Source organism: Periophthalmus magnuspinnatus, chromosome 7 (assembly GCF_009829125.3).
Source record: "Periophthalmus magnuspinnatus isolate fPerMag1 chromosome 7, fPerMag1.2.pri, whole genome shotgun sequence".
NCBI lineage: Eukaryota > Metazoa > Chordata > Actinopteri > Gobiiformes > Gobiidae > Periophthalmus > Periophthalmus magnuspinnatus.
The window spans coordinates 27,282,816-27,304,353 of record NC_047132.1 but is presented as its reverse complement, the minus strand read 5'-3'; the positions used below and the strand labels follow the sequence as shown (position 1 = coordinate 27,304,353).

The window sequence follows — 21,538 nt, the reverse complement described above, 5'->3', positions numbered from 1 at the left end:
GCAAGCAGTTAGTGAAATCTCGGGAGCTGCCTGGCCCTGGTGAGTGGGGCAAGTCAAGAAGCGAAACGCTTTTAAAAACCTGCATACATGAAGGAGATTTTCTAAAAGACTCGCATACGATTGTATTTTACTTTGTTGCGTGTTAGTTTTACTAACGAGGAGAGAATAGTTTACCACTGTTTTTGTTTTTGGACTTTGCAAACTTTACCTCGGGCTGCAGCGCTCGAAGTTTCCACCTCGAAGTTCCCTCACGGCTCTGTGGGCAGTTTTGCAGAAATGTCGCAGAACGAAAGGCCCAAGTTTTATCGACAGGACGTCAACAAAACCATTTGGGAAGTGCCCGAGCGATACCAGAACCTGTTACCTGTGGGATCGGGTGCATACGGTACCGTTTGGTATGTGTTTTTCTCACTTTGTGGCGCCTGGTCACCTAACGTAACCCCATTCATTCAGACCAGGCCCGTGCACCATTAGCTAAAGTTAGATTAGCTCAAGAAGTTACCCAGGGTGGTGCTCTGCCCGGGCACTTGACTCAGATCTTTCTCCGTATTTTTTGTTGACTTATTTTTCCTCCTTTTTATAGCTTTAAACGTAAAATATGTCTTCTTTCAATGCTTATGCAAATAAATAAATCCATAGCAATGTTGTAACGTGTTGAGAGACGTTATATGGTTTCAAGTTTCAACAAATCAAATTTATAAAACTTGTATTTACAGCTAATGATATTACTCACATGGGAGTTCAGTGGCTTTTTCCGCCTCCCTCACCACTCGCAGACTGACTCAGAAGTACATTTCAGTGAGATTTGCTTCCTTGTTCATTTCAGAAAGTATGCTGTTCTGCCATTACCCAAATAAACAAACCCAGAGGACTCGTGTTTTGCAGCAGTTAGTTGGATCGTACTGCTTTGTTATGGCTGTGGTGGTGCATATCATTTACATTTGTTTTGGACAACTAATCTGCTTCACCAGTGTTTGATAAAAGGACCCTTTGTCAGCAGGTGCCATCAGGTTAAGATGAGGATGAGTCTTTTTGTCTATTGATTAAACTGTAGTTTGTGTACCTGTGCTATCTAGGACACTGGTGTTGCGTCTAGCTGGTCCAATGGGCAGATGTTTGTTTTGCAGATGGAAAAGGACAGCTGTGCTGTTGCCGGGCAACTCTATAATCTGTCTCTGGTCAGATTACTGTCCGCTCTCTGATCAGACAGGATTGTTTTTCCTAAACGGCCCTTTTATAACTGTTTACCCTTCTGCATTTTATAATTAATCTACACTGCTCTAATTAGATTTATGAGTAAACCACAGTGGCTTTTAATGAAGCCATTTGCCCAGTCAACATCAGATAAAATTTTAAAAATATTTTTAAAAATCAGGTTATTAGCTTGTGTGTATATACAAGCTGGAACAGATGCCACTTGGAATGACTAAATCTCTTTCCATATTATTATTATTATTTTTATTTATATTAGTATGATTAATTGCAAAGTTCTAGCAATCACATTGTAACTGAGAAAGCTACAGGTGATGTCTTTTCTCTTTAATTGTGATGAGATGGGATGGAGGAGGCTCCGTCTTGAGTGCAGCAGGACAGAGGCTGGCTGCTGTGATTGCTGAGAGAGGAGATTTTTTGCTGATGTTGCCCTTTCCTTTGCCTTCAGCAGCCCCCATTCCTCAATTTTGTGTCAACTGCCAAATCCTCTCCTTCCACGCTCCTGACACACTTTTCCTCACACTTAGATTTTACTTCTTACTGTCCTAATGTGCTTGTTACTCTTGAATTATCACACTTTTTTTTTTTTTTTTTTTTAACAAGGGTGACTGGTTTCAATTTTTTTAACTTCTCTTCTCTTCTCCCACAGTTCTGCATTTGATGTGAAAACTGGTTTGAAAGTTGCTGTGAAGAAGCTCTCCCGACCCTTTCAGTCCATCATCCATGCAAAGAGGACATACCGAGAGCTGCGGTTGCTCAAGCACATGAAACATGAAAATGTGAGTTCCCTTTAGGGCAGAAGAATTTTAGATTTTTTTTTTTTTTTGATAAGCATTGCAAAAAGATTTACAAATTGTTTTATAATCATGAGCGCACATTTTATATGCATTAATTCAAGAGCACTTGTATTGTGAGTGGAATAAAATATAGCTGTTAACCTAATACAAGAATCACATACATTTGTGAACCAGAGCCAGAATGCAGTTTTTAAGTAAGATTAATGTGTTCTGCAAACAACATAATATGCAGTTATTTTGTATTTCGCAGAGTGCATGTACTGCATCAGTTCAAATAGTTTTTTTTTTATTTACTTGCAATTAATCATGCAGGCCTTGCTTGTTGCCTTGTTCTTCTTTGTTGCTATTTTTTTGACTCTGAATTTCCTCATCACAAAGCATGTATGTCTAACAATTTAGTTGTTGTTAATGTTTTTGTCTTCTTGTAGGTAATCGGCCTATTGGATGTTTTCTCCCCAGCGACAAGCCTAAAGGAGTTTAAGGATGTGTAAGTAGTTTTCTTCTGTTCTTCTAAGTGTCTGTACTGTACATGATGTGCTGGTGTCAGTTTGTAGCATGTGTCTGGTGGAGCTGGAAAACACCCAGGGGCCACCACACACTGGAACATTTCTTACATGTTAGACTCTTGAGTGTTTCAGCTCTAGCTGCAACCGTGACACGCTTGTGCTTCCTTCCTCCTACTCTCCAATTCGTACTTCGTCTCTAAGCTCAGTTGTTGTTGTTGTCATCATTGTTTTTGTTGTTTTATATTGGTCATTGTTAGAAATGGGAAGTGGTGATGAGATATTGTGTGAATCAAAGTTGTTATTTAGAAAGTGTGCCTGATTTACATTAAGCTTTCATTTTACTCCATGGGGCAATATAAGTAACCAAGTACTATGAGAGATTAGACCTGAGCCATGGAATTATTATTATTAATTATTATTATTTATAGTTCAAATATAATATCAAACATCATAAATTAAAATATACATTTCTGAACTAATTTGCCTTCTGTTTTCATCCAGTGCAAATCTTTCATATCACACTAACACTGCGTGCCTGTTTGGGAGGGACTCTTCACTGTTTTGCATTCAACAGTTGTTGATACTTGTTTTAGGAGGAAGACACTTTGCTTTCTTTCATTGTGAGACATGTTTTTCGTTGCATTATGTGCACATTATGTTTATGGATGTGGTAATGTCATAAGTGTCCATGTTCAGTTTCCAATGTCACAGTCTTTCCCATGGTTGTTTATCTCTACAACTACAGCCTGGCTCACAATAACATTACTGAGCTTCTTTAGGGTCAAAACCTGGCTCCTGTTCCTATCAGAGACGGGAAAGCTCAAGTCACTATTTATATCCTTTTTTCCAAGGCAGTGAACTTTGGAGATACTTTGCTTTGCTGTGCACAGCAGAGAACAAGTTCAAGCACAACCAGCTGCTATTTTAACTCCCCCTCTCACTCTCTCACTCTCTGGGCTCAGTGAGAATAGGAGAGTATTCATGAAGCAGGAATTAGTTGAGCCCGCCTCATTGTGACGAGACAGCTAATGGCGTTGTGTGTTTTGGCTGTGAAAGTGCCACTGGAGCTTCCTGTTCTTGCCACCTTGCAGAAACTAAATTTATGTGTGTTTTAAGAAGTATTATCCATCGAAGTTTCCAGATAAAGCTCATTTATCTGGACATACAATTAAATGACAAGGCATTTGTGAAGGTTCAGTCCTTTTAAGAGTCTCAAGACGAAAGTGAAAAGACAGTTGCAGCTAAACCAGTTTTTAAGCTCACACAGCCCATGTGGGAAATTGATTTCAGATGGCGGAAAATGCAAGAAAAGTGGAAACCGTCAGCTGCACAGGGCCACACAATATTGCAAATAGAAAATAGCTACTTGGATTGTGAAAAGGTTAGTGTATGGACTTGGCTTTTATAATAATTTGTATTTTTTGTTTGGCAGATATCTTGTCACTCATCTAATGGGGGCTGATTTGAACAACATAGTGAAATGCCAGAAGCTGACAGATGACCATGTACAATTCCTCATATATCAGATTCTCAGAGGATTAAAGGTGAGTTAAAATGAACAAAACTAGGAGCCAGTTTGGATAAATGCTTTCTGGTCTGAACAGATGATGTTACCTGATCTGTTTCTGTCTTTTCAGTATATCCATTCAGCTGACATTATTCACAGAGTAAGTGACCTGTTTTGTCATTGTACAGCTTCCCCTACATTACTTAATTAATTTCTGACTGTGAAAGTGATGTTGTTTATAGAATATTGACTTGGTAGAAGCAAGCTTATGTTAACAGGAACCAAACTTGGAAACTACAGTTGGAAAGTTTGTTGTGAAAGTAGTTTCACATAGTGTACCATCAGTCCATGTGAAACCAGAATGTTATGCTACTGAAATGTTAAAACAATATTGCCTAAACTCAGTGTATCTCAAGAAATGCAAAATGACATTGATTGAAATGACAATTTCCCATATGGTCTTGATGTTTTTGTTGTATCAAAATTTAACGCAGTAAATCACAACTGTATTTTAATCTAAAGCAAGTTATGCAAATATTCTACATATTTATTTTTTAGGATCTGAAACCAAGCAACCTGGCTGTGAATGAAGACTGTGAACTCAAAGTGAGTGTAATGTGTATCAGTGGTTATTTTTGTGGCAACACATTTTAAAACACTCGTATGCCCACTTTATTTCCATTACAGATTTTGGACTTTGGTTTGGCTCGTCAGACTGATGATGAAATGACCGGATACGTAGCCACCCGCTGGTACAGAGCCCCAGAGATCATGCTCAACTGGATGCATTACAACATGACAGGTACTAGATGAATGGCTTCATGTTCGCGGCACATCTCGGCTTTGTTTTAATCTTTTAAATTTTAGTTTTAATGTTTGTTTGTGTGTTCTAGTGGACATCTGGTCTGTGGGGTGTATAATGGCAGAGCTTCTCACTGGAAGGACGCTGTTTCCTGGCACTGACCGTATCCTTTGCATTGAGCGAGAAGTACTGATTTTGAACTGACATTTCATGAATAATTACTAAACTATTTGCTCAAATACAATATACATTTCTCATTTATTATTTCTCTTCTATGATCCCTGGTTTGATCTAAGATCATTTTGAGATCATGATTAATAAAAATATATAACTATTACAAAAATCCTTAATTCGTCTGCATCTGACAGCAGTAATTTTGCTGTGTTAAACTCCCTGTTTCTGTCCCAAAAAAAACTCAAGAGAGATTGATAAATATGTCCAGAGGTTAATAATACCTTAGTAACATCTGCCAAATATGCATCATTATTGCATGATCGATGACAAAATAGGCATTGTTTTATTGCTGTTCAGTCTACAGTTTGAGTTTTCTTTTTTTACATTTGTAGAATAGAAGTGGGAATATCTATTTTAATTGCTGGTGGATACAGCATTACCTGATGACTCTAATTAACCTCCTAAGACCCGAGCTTTTGCATGACATGCTTTATTAACTTCTCTTTGTTATTTAGGCTGATTGGGACCTGATGAGTGTTAAAACAAAGGATTATCTTTTTACATTATGTAGTTGCTGAGAAAAGTGTAAAACGAAATGTTCTCATGTGGACATTTTAATCATTTTGATAAAACATTTGAATAATGATTTGCAAAAACGATTAAGTGCCTGAACACAGCAACATTTGTCCTGAATGTAAAAAGAAAAAAGAAAAAACAACATTTGTGCCTCTTGGAACAATGTGTCTCATGTGAAGAGCTGCTGACAGATGCAGGGAGACATATGCCTTTACAAAAATATATATACATATATACATTCTAAACTCATTGTTGCTTTTATTGTATGCTGTTCTTCTAAAAATTTGTATTGTGGCCTATGCAACCCAAAATGTGTTGCCCACATATGTGGATGCCAGGTCCTAGGAGGTTAGAATACAATTCATCTCTATTGCTCTTTGGCTTAGCCTTTCCTTTTTCGGGTGCTTTTCGCCATCACCTCTTTTGCACAGTATTTTTGCACTTTCCATGGTGTGTGCAGGCTGTCTTTTGTGCAGTTCAATCAAAACCAATCTGCATGTACTGTATCTGTTGAATTATGTCTCTTCAAAAGCTTTTCTTCTCGCCTGCTGTGTTATCAGCTCTGAGCTCTACTTGTGAGTATTCTGCTTTATCAGCCCTGACCCTTTCCCACTTAATTTGTATTACAAAATTAAACTAGTGATGCCACACTTGTCAGGTCTTCCTTTACCCTGTGATGGTAGACATTGACCAGTTGAAGTTAATCATGCTCCTGGTGGGGACTCCAGAGCCGTCTCTCTTGAAGAAAATCTCTTCAGAGTCTGTGAGTTCATAAAGTTTGTACTTCTGTTTTGGTGCGTTTGAGGTGTCCAGTGTGCTTCCTTGTTGACAACATGCTGTTGCTTGGTGCTTGGTTTTGTGGATGTAGATGTTATGTTTATGGCACCTGCTTGTTCATGTTCCTCCACATCGTACATGTTGTACAATGTTATGTGTACTAGCTTACTTCCACATTATAAAGCATCCTCTTTGCTCTGTCGCACCTTGACACAAGCTTCATAGATATAAACCAGCTACAGCAGATCATGCGTTTGACAGGAACACCCCCGACATCTCTAATAAACAGGATGCCCAGTCATGAGGTGAGACGGCTGGGGTGGGTCTTCTGTGAGGCCACTTCTCCCCTTCTCCCCTTCCGGGCTAAATAGGAGACATTCCATTTATATTTATTAATTTCACGCAGTGTTAAAAGCATATTGTAGAATTGTATTCAAAAGGTGTTTACCAGTAAATATTCTAGTATCAAACAATAATTCTTTAAGTTACACATCTAGTCTAACAAGTCACAATGCTTGGCATGTAAGTGCATTTGTTACTATATGTTGTTCCTCTGTCGTGATAACAAACTGAGTTTGTATTTATTTTTGGACAATCATAAAACATGAATATGCTGCAACAATGGCACAGGCATAGTTTGCACATCATAAATGTGAATCGTCATCTGTTTAATTATAAAACATTACATTTGAATTTTCTGCAACTTATTGGATATTCCTAAAAGTTGTGAGCATCTAGTGCACAATTTTAAATTTAAAACAATTAAATGACTACTTCATGATTTGCCTTTGTTTTCTGTCTGGTGTCTCTTGAAAAATCTTAGAAATATGTTACTGTTCTGAGTTCTGTTGCCTGGCAACCCATCAGAACTGTCGTAGCTTTGCCTAAAGCCATTGCTGCATACTGTGTGATGATTGTGGAGCAAACCTCAGAGCCCTGTATGTGTTTTGTATTACAGTCATAAAAGCTCTGTTCTTGCTGCAGTAGACTCATCAATACATAAACATAGATTACATATACATTATTATATTTCTATTGTTCTATATTATATTGTGCATTAAGGTCAAGTTTGTGAAAGTAACACCAAATCAATGGTGTTACTGGTAAAATACTGTTAATGGTAAAATCGTTTTGCTGCAGCTTGTTATGATATTTAATTTTGTTTTTCAGGCCAGAAATTATGTCATGTCTTTGCCTATCATGCCCAAGAGGAACTTTGCTGATGTTTTCATTGGTGCCAACCCTTTAGGTAATGAATGTGTTGGATTGACATTGATTGAAGTATTTCTATTACAATACCTTTGACATATTAATGTCAGTGCCATTTTGTCTGCTTCTTTAAGTGCAATATTTTTTATCCCTCTCGGGCAGAAGTCTTCCTTATACCTAAATACATCACCCAGTTTTTTTTTTTTTAATCTTGTTAGCTGTGGACCTTCTGGAGAAAATGCTGGTCTTGGATACAGACCAGCGGATAACAGCAGCTGAAGCTTTGGCTCATCCATACTTCAGCCAGTACCACGACCCAGATGATGAACCAGTGGCCGACCCTTATGATCAGAGCTTTGAGAGCCGAGAGCTGGATATCGAGGAGTGGAAACGTGAGTTACTTTGTAGATATTAGTAGTATATTAGTGGGTAGTGTATTTGGTTTTTTTTAACAGCTTTTTGTATTGTACTGTTTATTCTAGTTAAACATTTTAGCATTGTTTTTTATTTGGATATATTTGAACCTTGTATTTATTTTGAATATTTTTGGATGACTTTTAGTATTCTACTGCTGCTATAGAAAGATTTTGTAACCTCGTCTTTCTCTTCTGCAGGATTAACCTATGAGGAGGTCATAAGTTTTGAGCCACCACTCTTTAGTGAAGATGACATGGAATAACTGCAGCGACCATGGCATTCAAAAATGTGCTACAATCCTGAGTTTTTAATGAAACTCAAACAATTCTGCCATATTAATAAGTGTTCGTCTTTTAGATGAAACTCTTGTAAAGGGAACAGTACCAGTGTGAGGAATCTCCATAACACTTTATTTATAGACCACTATGTCAATTTTTGGAACTGGTACTGATGTAGTTTTATATTTCTGGCCATTAGATGACATAATTTTATCATTTTTAAATTCAAATAATCACTGTGACCATCGTAAATAAGATGCTGAAAAATGTCTGGACCTATAGCTGTGCTTCTTTAAGTATTTTGTGAAATAGTTTATCTTAAGTTATAAGCTTTTGTGTTGTCAGTATGCTAGTCCCTTTCAATTTGCCAAAACAGCATACACAGTGCTGTGGCCTGAACGACTATATCACATTTGTTTCAGGAAAGAATTAACATATTTTTGTAAAGTTATTCAGATATATATTTGGGCAGCCACTGTCCCACTTATCAGCATCATTATTGCCAGCTTGCTGTAAAAAGTGCAGAATATGGCCTATTTGATGCATTATAGCTGGCTCTTACATTTTCAGATATTGTGGTTATATTATAATCACTTTTAATTTGAGATAATTTATAGGATATGTAGGCTGAGACTGTGTGTCATTTTAAGTGTTTCATTGACCAGATTTAATGTTTAAGTTGAGATGTTTAAAAGAAGGATATCAGATGTATTTATACTGTGTTGAAGTGGTATTTATAAACTACTGTTGAATGGGTAATTTTAGTCTGGGAGAATGATTACTATCTTTTGCTCTTCTCTGTAACAAATAAAGATGTATTTTTAAGAGTATTTTTCTTGTGTGTTTCTTGTCTTTTTTTTTTTTATTTGAACAAACTATTTTGCTGCAGTTGCATTTTCACCCAGTAAATTTCATCCGGAATCTTATAATTTATAATAGTTAAAGATCAGCCTTTTGGAGCTTGAACTGTCTAAAATTAGAAACATGAACCATTCCATTGCATTTGTAATACAGTATACACATTTTACATACCTAATTTAAGGTTTACATAATCTAATTTCATCCATGTTTTTTTCTTACTGATAAGATGCAGAAAGTACTTTTAAAGCTCATTCAAGTACATATGAATTAGAACCATAAGATGTGCCATTTTGTATGTTGTTTTTTTAATGTTTTGATCCTATTGTCTGCAGGTGGATTGTCATGTGCAGATTCACAACATCATTGGGCAGCGCTGTTTGAGCAAAACCGTCCTCTGCGCATGCGTCAAACATTCGATCACTGGTGCTGCTGTAGCTAACGGCTAGGCTACGACTCCAGCCAACATGGAGAGAAAAGGTAACCCTCTGCTTTACAATATACCAAAATAGAAATCGTGCGATAGGTTTAACACTTCATCTGGTCCTAAAATGGATCACAATATGAAAAGTCTGTCGGGGCTGCGTGTCTGTAGATATTTAATTGAGAGACTGTCACGGACTGTTGATCTGGATCTACGTTAGCTCCAGACGTTAGCCTTAGCTTCAATGGGACATGTCAGGATTAGCTAGCCGCAGTTAGCTTTCTAGTCCTTTCCATTTTCGCCCTTCCTAGACAGCGACGTCGTTACTATCCGGGCCAAGGTTTTAATATCCACGGAGGCTCAGACGCCATTGGATCCGTTTATCAGTGCGAGGCTGCGGGCTTCAGGTGGCAGCACGGGGGTGTTGCAGAGACTAAGCCTGGTTGGGAAGTGGGTGACAGATCTGCTTGGATGATAAACATTGCACATTTAAATTAAGAGCTTTTTAAATGATCGTATTTTATATATCAAGACAACATAACCTAAACCTATTTTATGTTTTAACTCTTGTGAATCTAAAGGGTCATCTGTATTGCAACCAATAAACTACATATGTTTTCTGTGTTTAGTTCTGGCACTCCAGGCAAGGAAGAAGAGGGCAAAGGCAAAAAAGACGACTAAAAAGTGAGTTATTCATCACATGCTTATGCACTATTGAACTCCTCATGATGTATGCATGTCTGATTTTTTATTTTCTTCTGTACAAATCTATGTATATGGTATCTGTACATTAACACTGTTTTTGGAAATATCCATCGGAATAATATCCATCACATAATTTCTTCTAGAGGCTTGGTTATTATTCTATTATGTTAACTATATTTTTACTGGCTCAGTAATGTCTTTATTTTTAAATGGGGTTCAGATGAGGGCTTAAGCAAGGACTATATTTAACACTCTTGCTTGGCCATTTTTCTTGTATGTGAGTTGTAAATGAAGAATGTAAAACATGTGCTGTGTGCTTAGACTAAAGAAACCTAAGGGTGTCATAATGCTATTTTTCTATGGATGCTTTAAGATGACATTATCAACCTGGACAGGATCTGTCTCAACACTGATTGTTTGGGTCTATACCTAAACAATCCACTAATCATGCCATCAGTGGCATCCTCCAGAGCGTTACATAACTGGCTGCGCTATATTTAAAGGCGGAGAATGGAGAAGCCCACATCAGCCCAGTGAAGCATGGTGTTTGAGTGGAAAAACGCTTTATTGCAGTTGAGATTCTTGACCCCTGGTTCAGTTATTAGTATTTACATTTGTTTTGTATCTAGTGTCATTATAAAATTAATCCATCTGGGGACCACTGCAGGTGCTGATGTTCTCTATAATTTTAACATCGCTGTTGCTTGAAAACATTTTCTTCTAAGACTTACAATTATGATGTGGACCATCTATATTATATTAGATTATTTAGTATTGTATTGGCTTCACAAGTGTCTCTTTAATGCATTTATTTTAAGTGTATATATGAATAATTAGAATCGCCAGACACACTGCATCTAATTAGATTACAAATAAATAAATGGCAAATGGCCTCTTACTATCTCTGCTATTCTGAGTTTTAATCTTCTCTTTTCATTTTGGCTGCATTAATTTCTGGGAAACATTGCATATTTTGATGACAGTATTAAGTTTGTATAATTTGGACCATTTACAATCATAAGATTTGTGAATACTGAGAAATATTTAATAATTTCCTCTTGACATTTACACCAGTTTTTTCACTGTCCAGATTAGCCCCTGTGTGACACCTGTCTGTTAAGAAAACACAGCTCCTACTGAATGCTGTTTAGTGTCCATTGTAGTGACATCTGCTTTTTTTTCCCCTGTGCAAAAAGATTTCCATTTTAATCATCAACAAATGTGCCCAGGCATGACCAATGTATGCGCTAATGCAGTTTATGACTGAGCTATAAGTCATGACTTTGTTCTTGTGTTGAAGCTTTCATAAATGCTAAGATGTTTTTGTGATAAATCCCCTTTTGATTGTGAATGTTTAGCATTTAGATGAAAATTGTGTAAACTGTACAATCACAGGCTCAGTCATAGTTTGAAAGTGAAAGAGGCAAAAATGAACATTTTTTAAACAAGTGGTTCTTTAAGATGATGTAAGGTAGTACTGTATCTCTCATCTTTGTGATTTTGTCTGTTTTGGACATAAAATTCCAGTCTCACCTTTTAACATTTCCTTTGTCCTCAGTCTGGCGATTAAATAACATTCTCTGTTATGTAACTATTATAAATGTGCATTCAATTATAAATTAAATCTTTGGTAATATAAGATAAGAAGCCTGTGGGGGAAAAAAGCAAGATTGATACATTTAAACAAGTCCAACTGGTTAAACAACAGCAACATTGATCCTCAAAACAAAAGCTCATACACGATAACAAAGCACAGTTTCCTCAGTAGTTATCTTTATATAGAAAACACTGTTTGGGTGGAGTTTGTGTAAAAAGGTGAGCTTCCATGTCTGGAATGAAGCAGATAATGTTTCCTAGTGGAGTGTTTTTATAGGTGGACTTCAAAGGTCACTTTTGAACTGCTTTGAAAATAAATTGTCTCTGTTGAACAGACAGCCAGCCAATCCCAGAGCCCGCCAGCCGCCGCAGCATGAGGCGTCACCCCCGGAGCCCGAGGAGCCTGAAGGAGGATCCTAGGGTCCGATGATGAGGAGCAAGAAGACCCCAACGACTACTGCAAAGGTCAGTATTGTTCTTAATGTCTTCACATCAGACTTAATTAATCTGAATAGTGTGAAGCTGGTCAGATCACATAGAATAGTTAACTGCGATATTAATGTCATCTTTTACAAGCTGTTCCTTCTACTGAATCTATTACCTTCCTCCTATAGGTGGCTACCACCACGTGAAAGTAGGAGACCTTTACAATGGAAAATATCATGTCATTCGTAAACTGGGCTGGGGGCACTTCTCCACTGTTTGGCTGGCCTGGGATATCCAGTAAGAGCATGATTTCAGTACACACACTTGTACATTTTGATTTACATATGACAGTGCAGTACTGATTGCTTTGTGTTTGCAGGGTGAAGAGGTTTGTGGCAATGAAGGTAGTAAAAAGTGCTGAGCAATATACGGAAACAGCAGTTGATGAGATCAAACTACTCAGATCTGTAAGTGGCTGTTAGTCCCACTGGATTCATCAATAATTCATTCCAATTGTAGAGACATCGTCTTTGTCTACTCAGGTGAGAAACTCAGACCCTGATGATCCGAACCGGGACAAAGTTGTGCAGTTGCTTGATGATTTCAAAATCTCTGGTGTTAATGGGACTCGTATCCTTTTTATTAAGTAATATTAATTCATTTACTTTTATTAGTCTATGTATATTTGTAAATAAGTATTATTATTATTATTATGGTGTACCATGAATATAATGCATGATGTTTTTCCTGGGGTGTGGGATTTGCTGCAGAAAAGCATATGCACAAACAACAGGTGATGTGTGTCAGACTGTTTTTGTGAGTTTCAGGCTTTAGCTGTCTAAGATCCACAAATACCTCAGGGAGAGATGTAGCTGTAACAAGACTCTCTCTAACACTCTTTTCATCTGCCTCTTTATTAAATTCGTATCTAAAAGCCCATTAACGTACCGGTTGCTATTCATTTGTTTTGCCTTAACAGTTGTGATCCCCAGATGTTTGCATGGTCTTTGAGGTTTTGGGACATCATTTATTAAAATGGATAATAAAGTCAAATTATCAAGGGCTGCCCCTGCCCTGTGTGAAGAGTATCATCCGACAGGTAAGATGACACCAGTTTCACACCTTTTGTGTTGTTGAGTTGAGAAGCATGAGGCAGCAATAGTTAACAAGAGCCAGGTGTCCTCCGGGGGGCGACATGTGGGAACGAGCTTCATAACTCAGCACAGGGACAGGCTGTTGATGGAGATGAAATATGAAGCAAAATTTATTCACTGCTACTGTGAAAAAAGTGTAGCTGTTGTAAATGTGTAAATGCATTAGTAATTTTCAGTTACAAAATCTTACTTAGTAACCACATTTAAAGTAATGCATTACTTCTTTGCACTTTCTTCAGGTTCTGCAAGGCTTAGACTACCTGCACTCAAAGTGCCAGATCATTCACACGGACATAAAGCCAGAGAACATCCTCATGAACGTGGATGAGCCTTATGTGCGGAAACTGGCTGCAGAAGCCACTGAGTGGCAGAGGTCTGGCGCCCCTCCTCCCTCAGGCTCAGCAAGTATGAACACTCACATTTTAATACTCTATTTAACTTATTACTATTTACTTACTTGATTTTGTTTTGCAGTAAGCACAGCACCTGCACCAAAACAGGTGGGTTTACACATTTTATTTGTCATTTGTATATTTGAAAGCCTTGATGCTAATTTTCTTTTAATTATTAAAGGCCGTAAAAATGTCAAAAAACAAGAAGAAAAAGTTGAAAAAGAAACAGAAGAAGAAAGCTGAGCTGCTTGAGAAGTGTATTATGGACCTGGAGGAGATGGAGAAGGCCACGGGACCACAGGAGGAGGAGGACGAGGAATATGAGGACCCACAGTCTCCCAAAGGCAGAGTGTGTGCCCCTTTAAGACAGCTTTCCTTCCAGGAAATAGGAGCAGCAGAAGAAGAAGAGGGTGGTATGTCTGGAAAAATAGTAAAAAAAAATATATATATATATTTTAGCTAATTCTAAAAGTTGTTAGAATTCATATATTTTTCATGTACTCTGTTTAGAGTGTAGTGTTGCCGCAGACCAACTGAGCACAGGACCAGCCGGGCAGCGGGAAGTGAACTGTAATGGCCACTCGGAGGTGGAGCAGAGCCTCTGGAGGAGTGAAGACCAGCACAACGGGAACGCACAGCTGCCAGAGAAGTGTGGCATTACGGATGAGGCGCAGTGTGAATCTCCGCTCTATAACGGGGTGGACTGTCCCGACCTGAAAGAGCTGGATTTGGACTGTGAAAGCCCAAGTGTCGAAAGAGAAGAGGGCCCTCACAGACACCCTTCTGATGGGCTGGAGGGGGGAGAACTGGAGCACAGCAACGGCCATGGCAATGAAGAGCGCTGTCGGCTGTACAGGACCCAGGAGAGTGTCAATGATGGTCAGTATCTCAGCACAGGCAAATACATGGCAAGTACATCCAAGTAGGAAATGTATGTAAAGTATTAAGTGTTAAATAAGATTGACATTTGATGTTTAATAGACCTGTACAGGGCAGGCAGCATATGGCGTCTATTTATTGATCTGAGAGGTGCTCCTAAATGTTTGTAGTTCTTTATTCTCATCAGCTGTATTGCTTAACATAATTAATAATTATTGCTAATTAGTTGTGTATTTTAAATGCCTATTTTACCTTGTGCTCATTGACTTCTGTCTCCACTCTTGGTTTCTGTTTTAGGCAAGCTGTCAGCGGGATCCCTGTTAGTTAACCCTCTTGAACCACTCAATGCAGACAAGATCAGGGTCAAGATTGCTGACTTGGGAAACGCCTGCTGGGTGGTGAGTTGTCTAATGACCTCTGGGATTTCCTGATTAAAGCTACGGGCATGATCACTATCATTTGTCTCGACAGACTGAATGATGTATTTACTAGTCTATTGCCCTCTTTTAAAGTTCTAAGGTGTAATGCTAGTCTCTGTTTCAGAACAAGCACTTTACAGAGGACATTCAAACACGGCAGTACCGGTCGTTAGAGGTGCTTATCGGAGCTGGATATAGCACACCAGCCGATATTTGGAGCACAGCCTGCATGGTGAGACATTTTATCCGTGCCTATAGAAGTTATAGTAAGAAGTAAGAAGTATTCTCTGGCACTTTTGTTCTGCAATTTCTTGTTAGTAGCGGCCAAACAATAGAAGATTTTAAATTAAAAAGCAGTCTTAGTTAATGTCACTTATGGGCGTTGTTACATTGGAAACATCCGCTGCCTGAAGCAAAAAAAAAAGAACTAGTCATGCCAAGAAAAACTTGACATAAAAAACAAAACTGAAAACAATTTTATTTCAACACATTCTCAGATTGAAAGTGTACCAACTTTTAACAGTGTTTGGGAGTGTGTTTTGTTTTGCTAATATTGACTTTTGCTAATGCTAACATGGTTATATAAAGCTCCAGAGAGTGTGTGGCAGCAAGAGTGTTTTACTGTGGTCCTCCTATGCAGACAGACTAACTCCAGTGATTATGCTGTTTATTTGTCTGTGTTCTCTCAGGCCTTTGAACTTGCCACTGGAGATTATCTGTTTGAACCCCGATCTGGGGAAGATTACTCCCGGGATGAAGGTATTTGTGTGACTACATCTATTACACACATTTTCTTACTATATACAGTTGTAAATAAAGTACCATTTGGCATAAGTCTCATTAACAGCCAGTGCTACTGTGTACAGCTTTTTTTTTATTTAAATAGACCTTCATTGGTCAGTGATTTAAATTTGCACTCAAACTAAATTGAAGAGCTTCACAGTTAGCATGGCCAATTACTTTGACTTGTAAGACATGTACTTTTGCCTGTAGAGGTGTGTCTCATTTATTTGAACATGGTGCAAAACTACTACAACTGAAATTAGGCTCATAAAAGAAAACGGCCATTTTATTTAATTATACATAAATTTACATTTGCAACATGTACACACATTTTTGAGATGCACCTGTCTACTACTTTTTGTTAAATATGTTATGTATTAAATATTTTAACATTCAAATTATGGCACTCCATTACAATCGGTGTTCTATAAATACTATTGTTTAAGTTGTAAGTAATGGCTTTGGTCATGTGATGTTGAGTATGGAGCTCAGCAGTGACGGCCTCCTCAGGTTCCAGAAGTAAATTTTCTATTCATTTTTCCCATAGACTTTTTGAAAAAAATTCAAATGTAAAGATTTGAAAGGCATCGCAGAGGCTAACCAGCCACATGGTAACTAATATCCATAACAAGTTGTTTTTAAGTCCAAAAAGGCTGTTTATAAACCACAAAGTTACTACAACATTTTGCAGAATCTTGTATTTTAAAGTTTCAGGAACAGATTTTAAATAAAATTGTGGGTCTTGTGGTCATTAGATACCACGTAGTTGATTATCCCCAAGCAAGCTTTCATAGTTTGAATATTAATGTTTTTTTGGGAAGTCTATGAGAAAAATTTATGGGAAATTTAGTTCCAGAACTGTGGGGGTCACTGTTTGAGTACCAGCATTCCTGTGTGTATTTCCCCTTAAACCACTAAAATCACTCTTCTGAAGGTGGGGCCATCACTTCTGAATCTCACTTTAACTGTCAATTACCTCTTAATTCGCATTGTTTCTTCAATGATCATTTTCCATCTTGCTTTGCTAAACCTTTTCTGAATGTCCAATGTGTTGCCACCCATCACATCACTAATACGCACTCACTTCTTGATGTCTGATTTCCACTGTTTCATGGCTGTCTCTAATTGGATTTTGTACTAATCATTCACATTTTGCAAAGAGCTTTTTTCCAAATAATCTACTGCTTTCTCATTATAACAGAATTGGACGATTGCAACACTGATTTCATTCAGATCATTTGACCAGTTTTGGGAATAGCCACAGTCTGTTGGACAAGTGTTAGTGATTATGGCTTCAGATGCTGCAGTTGTAGTCTCGACCATTTGTTGCTCATTACATTCTATCATGCTTTTTAAAAAATGTCTAAAGCTGGGTTTACACTGTGCGATCTGGTCAATTTTTTCACAAATTTTAGCCACACGACAATTTTTAAAAGCGGGCAGAGTTTCGACTTCTTCATGCACCATTGTTGTGAAGTGTCCAGGGGGTTACCAGCTGCGGTTACTTGCTCACAATGAATGCACAACTGCTGATTATGCGGTCGCAGAGATATCAGACGTTTGATGTCAAAATATAGCTGCAGGTAAACACACCTCCGGTGGGCTGGAGTGAGACGTAGAGATGAGCTGCAGCAATAAAGCACCTCTGACATGTCTCTGAACACATCACAGCACACCTGAGAGCCACAAAAGTTTGGTGACCTCAGACTTTAAACAAACGATGTAAAAGTTAACAGTGCCAATGGTTCGCTAACATGTTTCTATGATGCTTTGGGTGTTAAACACGTGCATAGGAAAAGATAGTGGGGGTTCACAAACCTGCACACAGCCCTCCCCTTGTTGCTCCTCGTACAGTGTGAGCAGGTCAGTGTATACGACTATCGCTCCTTACAGTGTGCAAACTCCTGTCATGAGCTCCATATGAGACTCAATCGCAGTGTGAAATCGGGAATAATCTGGAATGTCTTAAAATTTTGCAAAATTGCACAGTGTAAGCCCATCTTAAAAGTCATTATTCTCATCATGTGCTTGAAGCTGCTCTAGGCTACCATCATCCATAATGCCTAATCCATTGTTCATTTTATACCTCTGTGCTGTCCCTCATCTCCTCCCTTGTCCCCTCTCTCCTGTCCTTCCTGCTCTGATGTGCCTCATTTTCAGACCACCTTGCGCTCATGATAGAGTTGTTGGGTAAAATCCCTCGCCACTATGCTCTGAGTGGGAAATACTCACAGGAATACTTCAACAAGAGAGGTATGCGGCCCTTGGTCTATGGCCCGTTCTGGGACTCGGGAGGGCAGCGAGAAACTGGAACAGTAAACTGTAATTAAAGGCACTGGCTTAAACATGTGCCTCGTTAAAGAATGCCCTCTGCACTGCTGTCCCATGTGCAGCCCTCCCCTCTCCCCCAGAGCGGGCCCGGCCAGGGATCAGACTGTGTCTGACCTGTCTCTGTCTCCCTCACACTGTACAGACCACATAGCACTGATCATTGAGCTGCTGGGGGCTGTCCCACGCAAACTCATTCTCACTGGGAAATATTCCAAGGACTTTTTCACCAAGAAAGGTAACAACCTAGTGTTACTAGTTTATTTTTGTTGGCAACCACTGGGCACATTTTTAATTTCTGTTTATAATAGCGTCAATCCTTATATCTTAAAATGTCTAGTTTCTTAATGATCAAATATTACCTTAATACATGAGGCATTAGATTATTGAGGTGAATTTTACTTGTATTAAGGATCAGTAATGATCAGTAGAAATAATTTTGTCTGACCATTTAAGTGATAAACCCTCTGTCACAGTATTAAATACCACACAAGACATTGATTGTAGATCATATTTTAGCTCAGATAAACCCACTGTCTGTTTTTGTGTCCCTCTCGCTGCTCGGTCACACACGTGCTTTTCTGGGGTGCAGGTGATTTGAAGCACATCACAAAACTGAAGCCGTGGGGTTTGTTGGAGGTGCTGGTGGACAAATACGAGTGGCCACGCGAGGAGGCGGAGAGCTTCACCGACTTCCTGCTGCCCATGCTGGAGCTGATCCCCGAGAAGAGAGCCACTGCAGCCGAGTGCCTGCGTCACCCCTGGCTCGCCCTCTAGTGGACACGCCCAGCGTTTGCACCTCCCCTTCCTCTTTTCCCTTACTTCTCTCCAGAGACTGCAACAGATCACTTTTCCATTTATGGGCATATCAGATTAATATTTATTTCTTTATTTGTTATTATTTTGATACGTTCTCGAGCTATTGCCTCTGTGTACGTTTGCTTTGTACTTGTTCTTCCTCGTGATGACGTTAGGAAGTGGTGGGTTATATTTGTTTGTGGTCAACTGCTGTGCTCCGGTAAACTGCCCTAGTCCGCCTAACCACACCTGCTCCTATCCTTGTTTTCGTTACACTCCTGCACTACAAACTAAAACGAATCAAGGACCTAATGTAGCCTCTGTATACCATAAAAGGACTCAATATGACTTTCATGTACAATTCATTAGTGCTGTGTCCTTTTTAAAAAAAAATCTTATTTTATCTAATGCTACATCTGTAAGGCATTCATTTTGTATTTGTAAGTAGGTTTAGGATGTTACACACTGGGTTTACAGTGAGGCTGACTGTGCTAGATTACAGAGGACAGTCCTTTTTATTTTTGCAGAAAGTGGATCTAGGTTAAATCATTTAGACAGAACAGGTGGTTGGTGGTCAGGTTATTTCCAAACTGATATTTTAACTTAAAATGTACTTACTGAATGAAAGGTATCTGAATATCCATCTAAACACAAACTCCTTTTTCACCAATACAAGCCGACATACTAGTTTATGTTAGTTTATGTTAGTTTGTGATATGGCAAGCAGCAATACTGATTTTCAGATGACAAAACGGTTTCTGATGCATTTTGAATTGAGTTAATTTTGTCTGGGAAATTGGTAGAGCACAGTTGACTGGTGATTAAGCTAGGCCCATGCTAAAACAGTTTAATTTTAAATGCAAGTGAATGGAATATTTTTAAAATCAAATCCTCAAATCAAGTGTTTCAAGAACTTGTTCTAACTCTTAGACGTTCTCAATCCACTATCCAATGTTAAATCTTTTTGGAAGGTGTGCATTTTAAATTTAAATTGTTATAGCATGGACTCTGTATCTGTAATTAGTTTTTTGTGAGAGTTCTCTGTCATGGGAGGCTGGTTTTCTCATACTCACTTCAGGAACATAGAGAGACGCCATGTTACACAGCCCACTATAAGGAAAAAAGGTGAAAATAAAGTGTATATATGTGTACCAAAGAGTTTGCCTTTATGTATATGACAGTTCTGTACAGTTTTTAACAGATCTTCTAAGACCTTAGCTAAAGAGATTTAGCTGAGTAGCTGTGTTTTAATAAAGTATGGACGATGTTTGAGTTGTATGTATGGCCGTATGTTCGATAATGTTTTTACCTTAGAGCTGGTGTCCTGTCGGGAGTCTGAACAGAGCAGATAAAAATAAACAGTGTACGTATATGTGAAAATCTTTAGGTCCAAACTAATGTACATCTGTGTCCAATAGCAGAGAGTAGAGTTTGTGTGAAATCTCAAACCTGTACAACACAAGCATACAATAAAATGTTCATACCATGCAACGACAATGTGTCTTTCAGTTTTATTTGAATTGCATTTTAAAGGTGCTATATTACGCAAAATTGACTCGTGAGGTTTAAATCATGCTGTAATATTGTTATCAGAAACATACCCAGAGTTGTGTTTTGTTTCATTCACACAAGTTTGAGTAAACCTTTATCATTAGTTTGTCTAGTTTATTCCACTTTGTGACGTGTTGAAGCTGTAGTTTTCGAATTAACCCTCACCTTTTACATTTAGTGCAGTAGAGATTGGTAATTCCAGGATTAAAATGATCAAAAATATTCTCGTGAAGGTGTAAAAACACAGTAGAGCACTTCCTGTATTACCACATGATGACATCACAAGGTGGAACAGAGTGTTTTCTGTTTGAAAGAAGAACTCAGCCCAAGTATACATGGTTTGTGTTAAACGTGTGAATGAAACGACACAACTCTGGGTATGTTTTTGATGAGGAAACAACAACACAGATCAGAAAATAGCATAATATGGGCCCTTTAAACATCCCTCAATATGATTTATTATGGTCATATGTTTTAACGAATAGAAAATCTTTAGATCAAAAATGTAATAATGGAAATCGCAATACAAAGTCTGACCAATTACTAGTCTTTAATTACTTCTCCCATTCCAAGTTAATTCACCGGATGTTGTCAATTTTATCTATTTTTAAATGTACAGATGCTTATAATGAGTGTATATTGTGGCCACTGTTCCCTCTAAACTGCGCGCCTGCGCAATTGCGCACTGCTGACACGGTCTCCGAGCACAGAAAATCTGTGCTGCGCACAAAAAAATCGAACCGGAATTGAAAATAAAATAAACACACAACAATTCATTCTGCGCAATTTTTCAATGTGAGTCAGTGAGTGTGACCGGGGACGAGCTGCTCCAGCCAATTATGTGATTCACATACGTATTTGCGCAGCTTATCAACGTCATTGACAGGCTCCTCATGTCCCGCTCCCAGTGTTTTAGCCGATGTGGCCAATGTGGAGTGAAAACTCGCTAATGATGCTAATGATGCTAATG

General features: G+C 38.4%; 2 protein-coding genes across 3 annotated transcripts; both read left to right on the top strand.

The window, feature by feature from the left end:
* Positions 1-9,085, top strand: mapk14a (mitogen-activated protein kinase 14a). 2 transcript variants are annotated; one of them, XM_033969018.2, is made up of 12 exons: positions 1-395; positions 1,862-1,991; positions 2,438-2,496; positions 3,948-4,059; positions 4,153-4,182; positions 4,581-4,628; positions 4,710-4,824; positions 4,916-4,987; positions 6,258-6,337; positions 7,522-7,600; positions 7,779-7,952; positions 8,175-9,085. In XM_033969018.2, the coding sequence occupies exons 1-12, from the start codon at positions 277-279 to the stop codon at positions 8,237-8,239; spliced, it is 1,083 nt and encodes a 360-aa protein (XP_033824909.1). In that variant the 5' UTR covers positions 1-276; the 3' UTR covers positions 8,240-9,085. The 2 variants fall into 2 exon arrangements, with proteins under 2 accessions (XP_033824909.1, XP_033824910.1); XM_033969019.2 differs by lacking the exon at positions 6,258-6,337 and adding an exon at positions 6,577-6,656 and having other exon boundaries at positions 10-395.
* A 386-nt stretch (positions 9,086-9,471) lies between these two features.
* On the top strand, positions 9,472-20,508 carry srpk1a (SRSF protein kinase 1a). The gene is given in 17 exon segments (XM_055222883.1): positions 9,472-9,593; positions 10,167-10,221; positions 12,174-12,246; positions 12,249-12,303; positions 12,453-12,561; positions 12,644-12,731; positions 12,807-12,894; positions 13,257-13,363; positions 13,658-13,823; positions 13,893-13,918; positions 13,992-14,223; positions 14,321-14,689; positions 14,987-15,087; positions 15,233-15,340; positions 15,798-15,867; positions 18,052-18,144; positions 18,812-20,508. Coding segments are annotated over 17 exon segments (1,938 nt in total). The 5' UTR covers positions 9,472-9,580; the 3' UTR covers positions 18,997-20,508.
* The last annotated feature ends 1,030 nt before the right edge of the window (positions 20,509-21,538 follow it).

Coding starts and splice junctions, on each gene's coding strand:
- mapk14a (XM_033969018.2), top strand. CDS start 277: ATGTCGCAGAACGAAAGGCCCAAGTTTTATCGACAGGACGTCAACAAA. Junction 396..1,861: donor GGTGCATACGGTACCGTTTG/GTATGTGTTTTT, acceptor CTTCTCCCACAG/TTCTGCATTTGATGTGAAAA. Junction 2,497..3,947: donor CTAAAGGAGTTTAAGGATGT/GTAAGTAGTTTT, acceptor TTTGTTTGGCAG/ATATCTTGTCACTCATCTAA.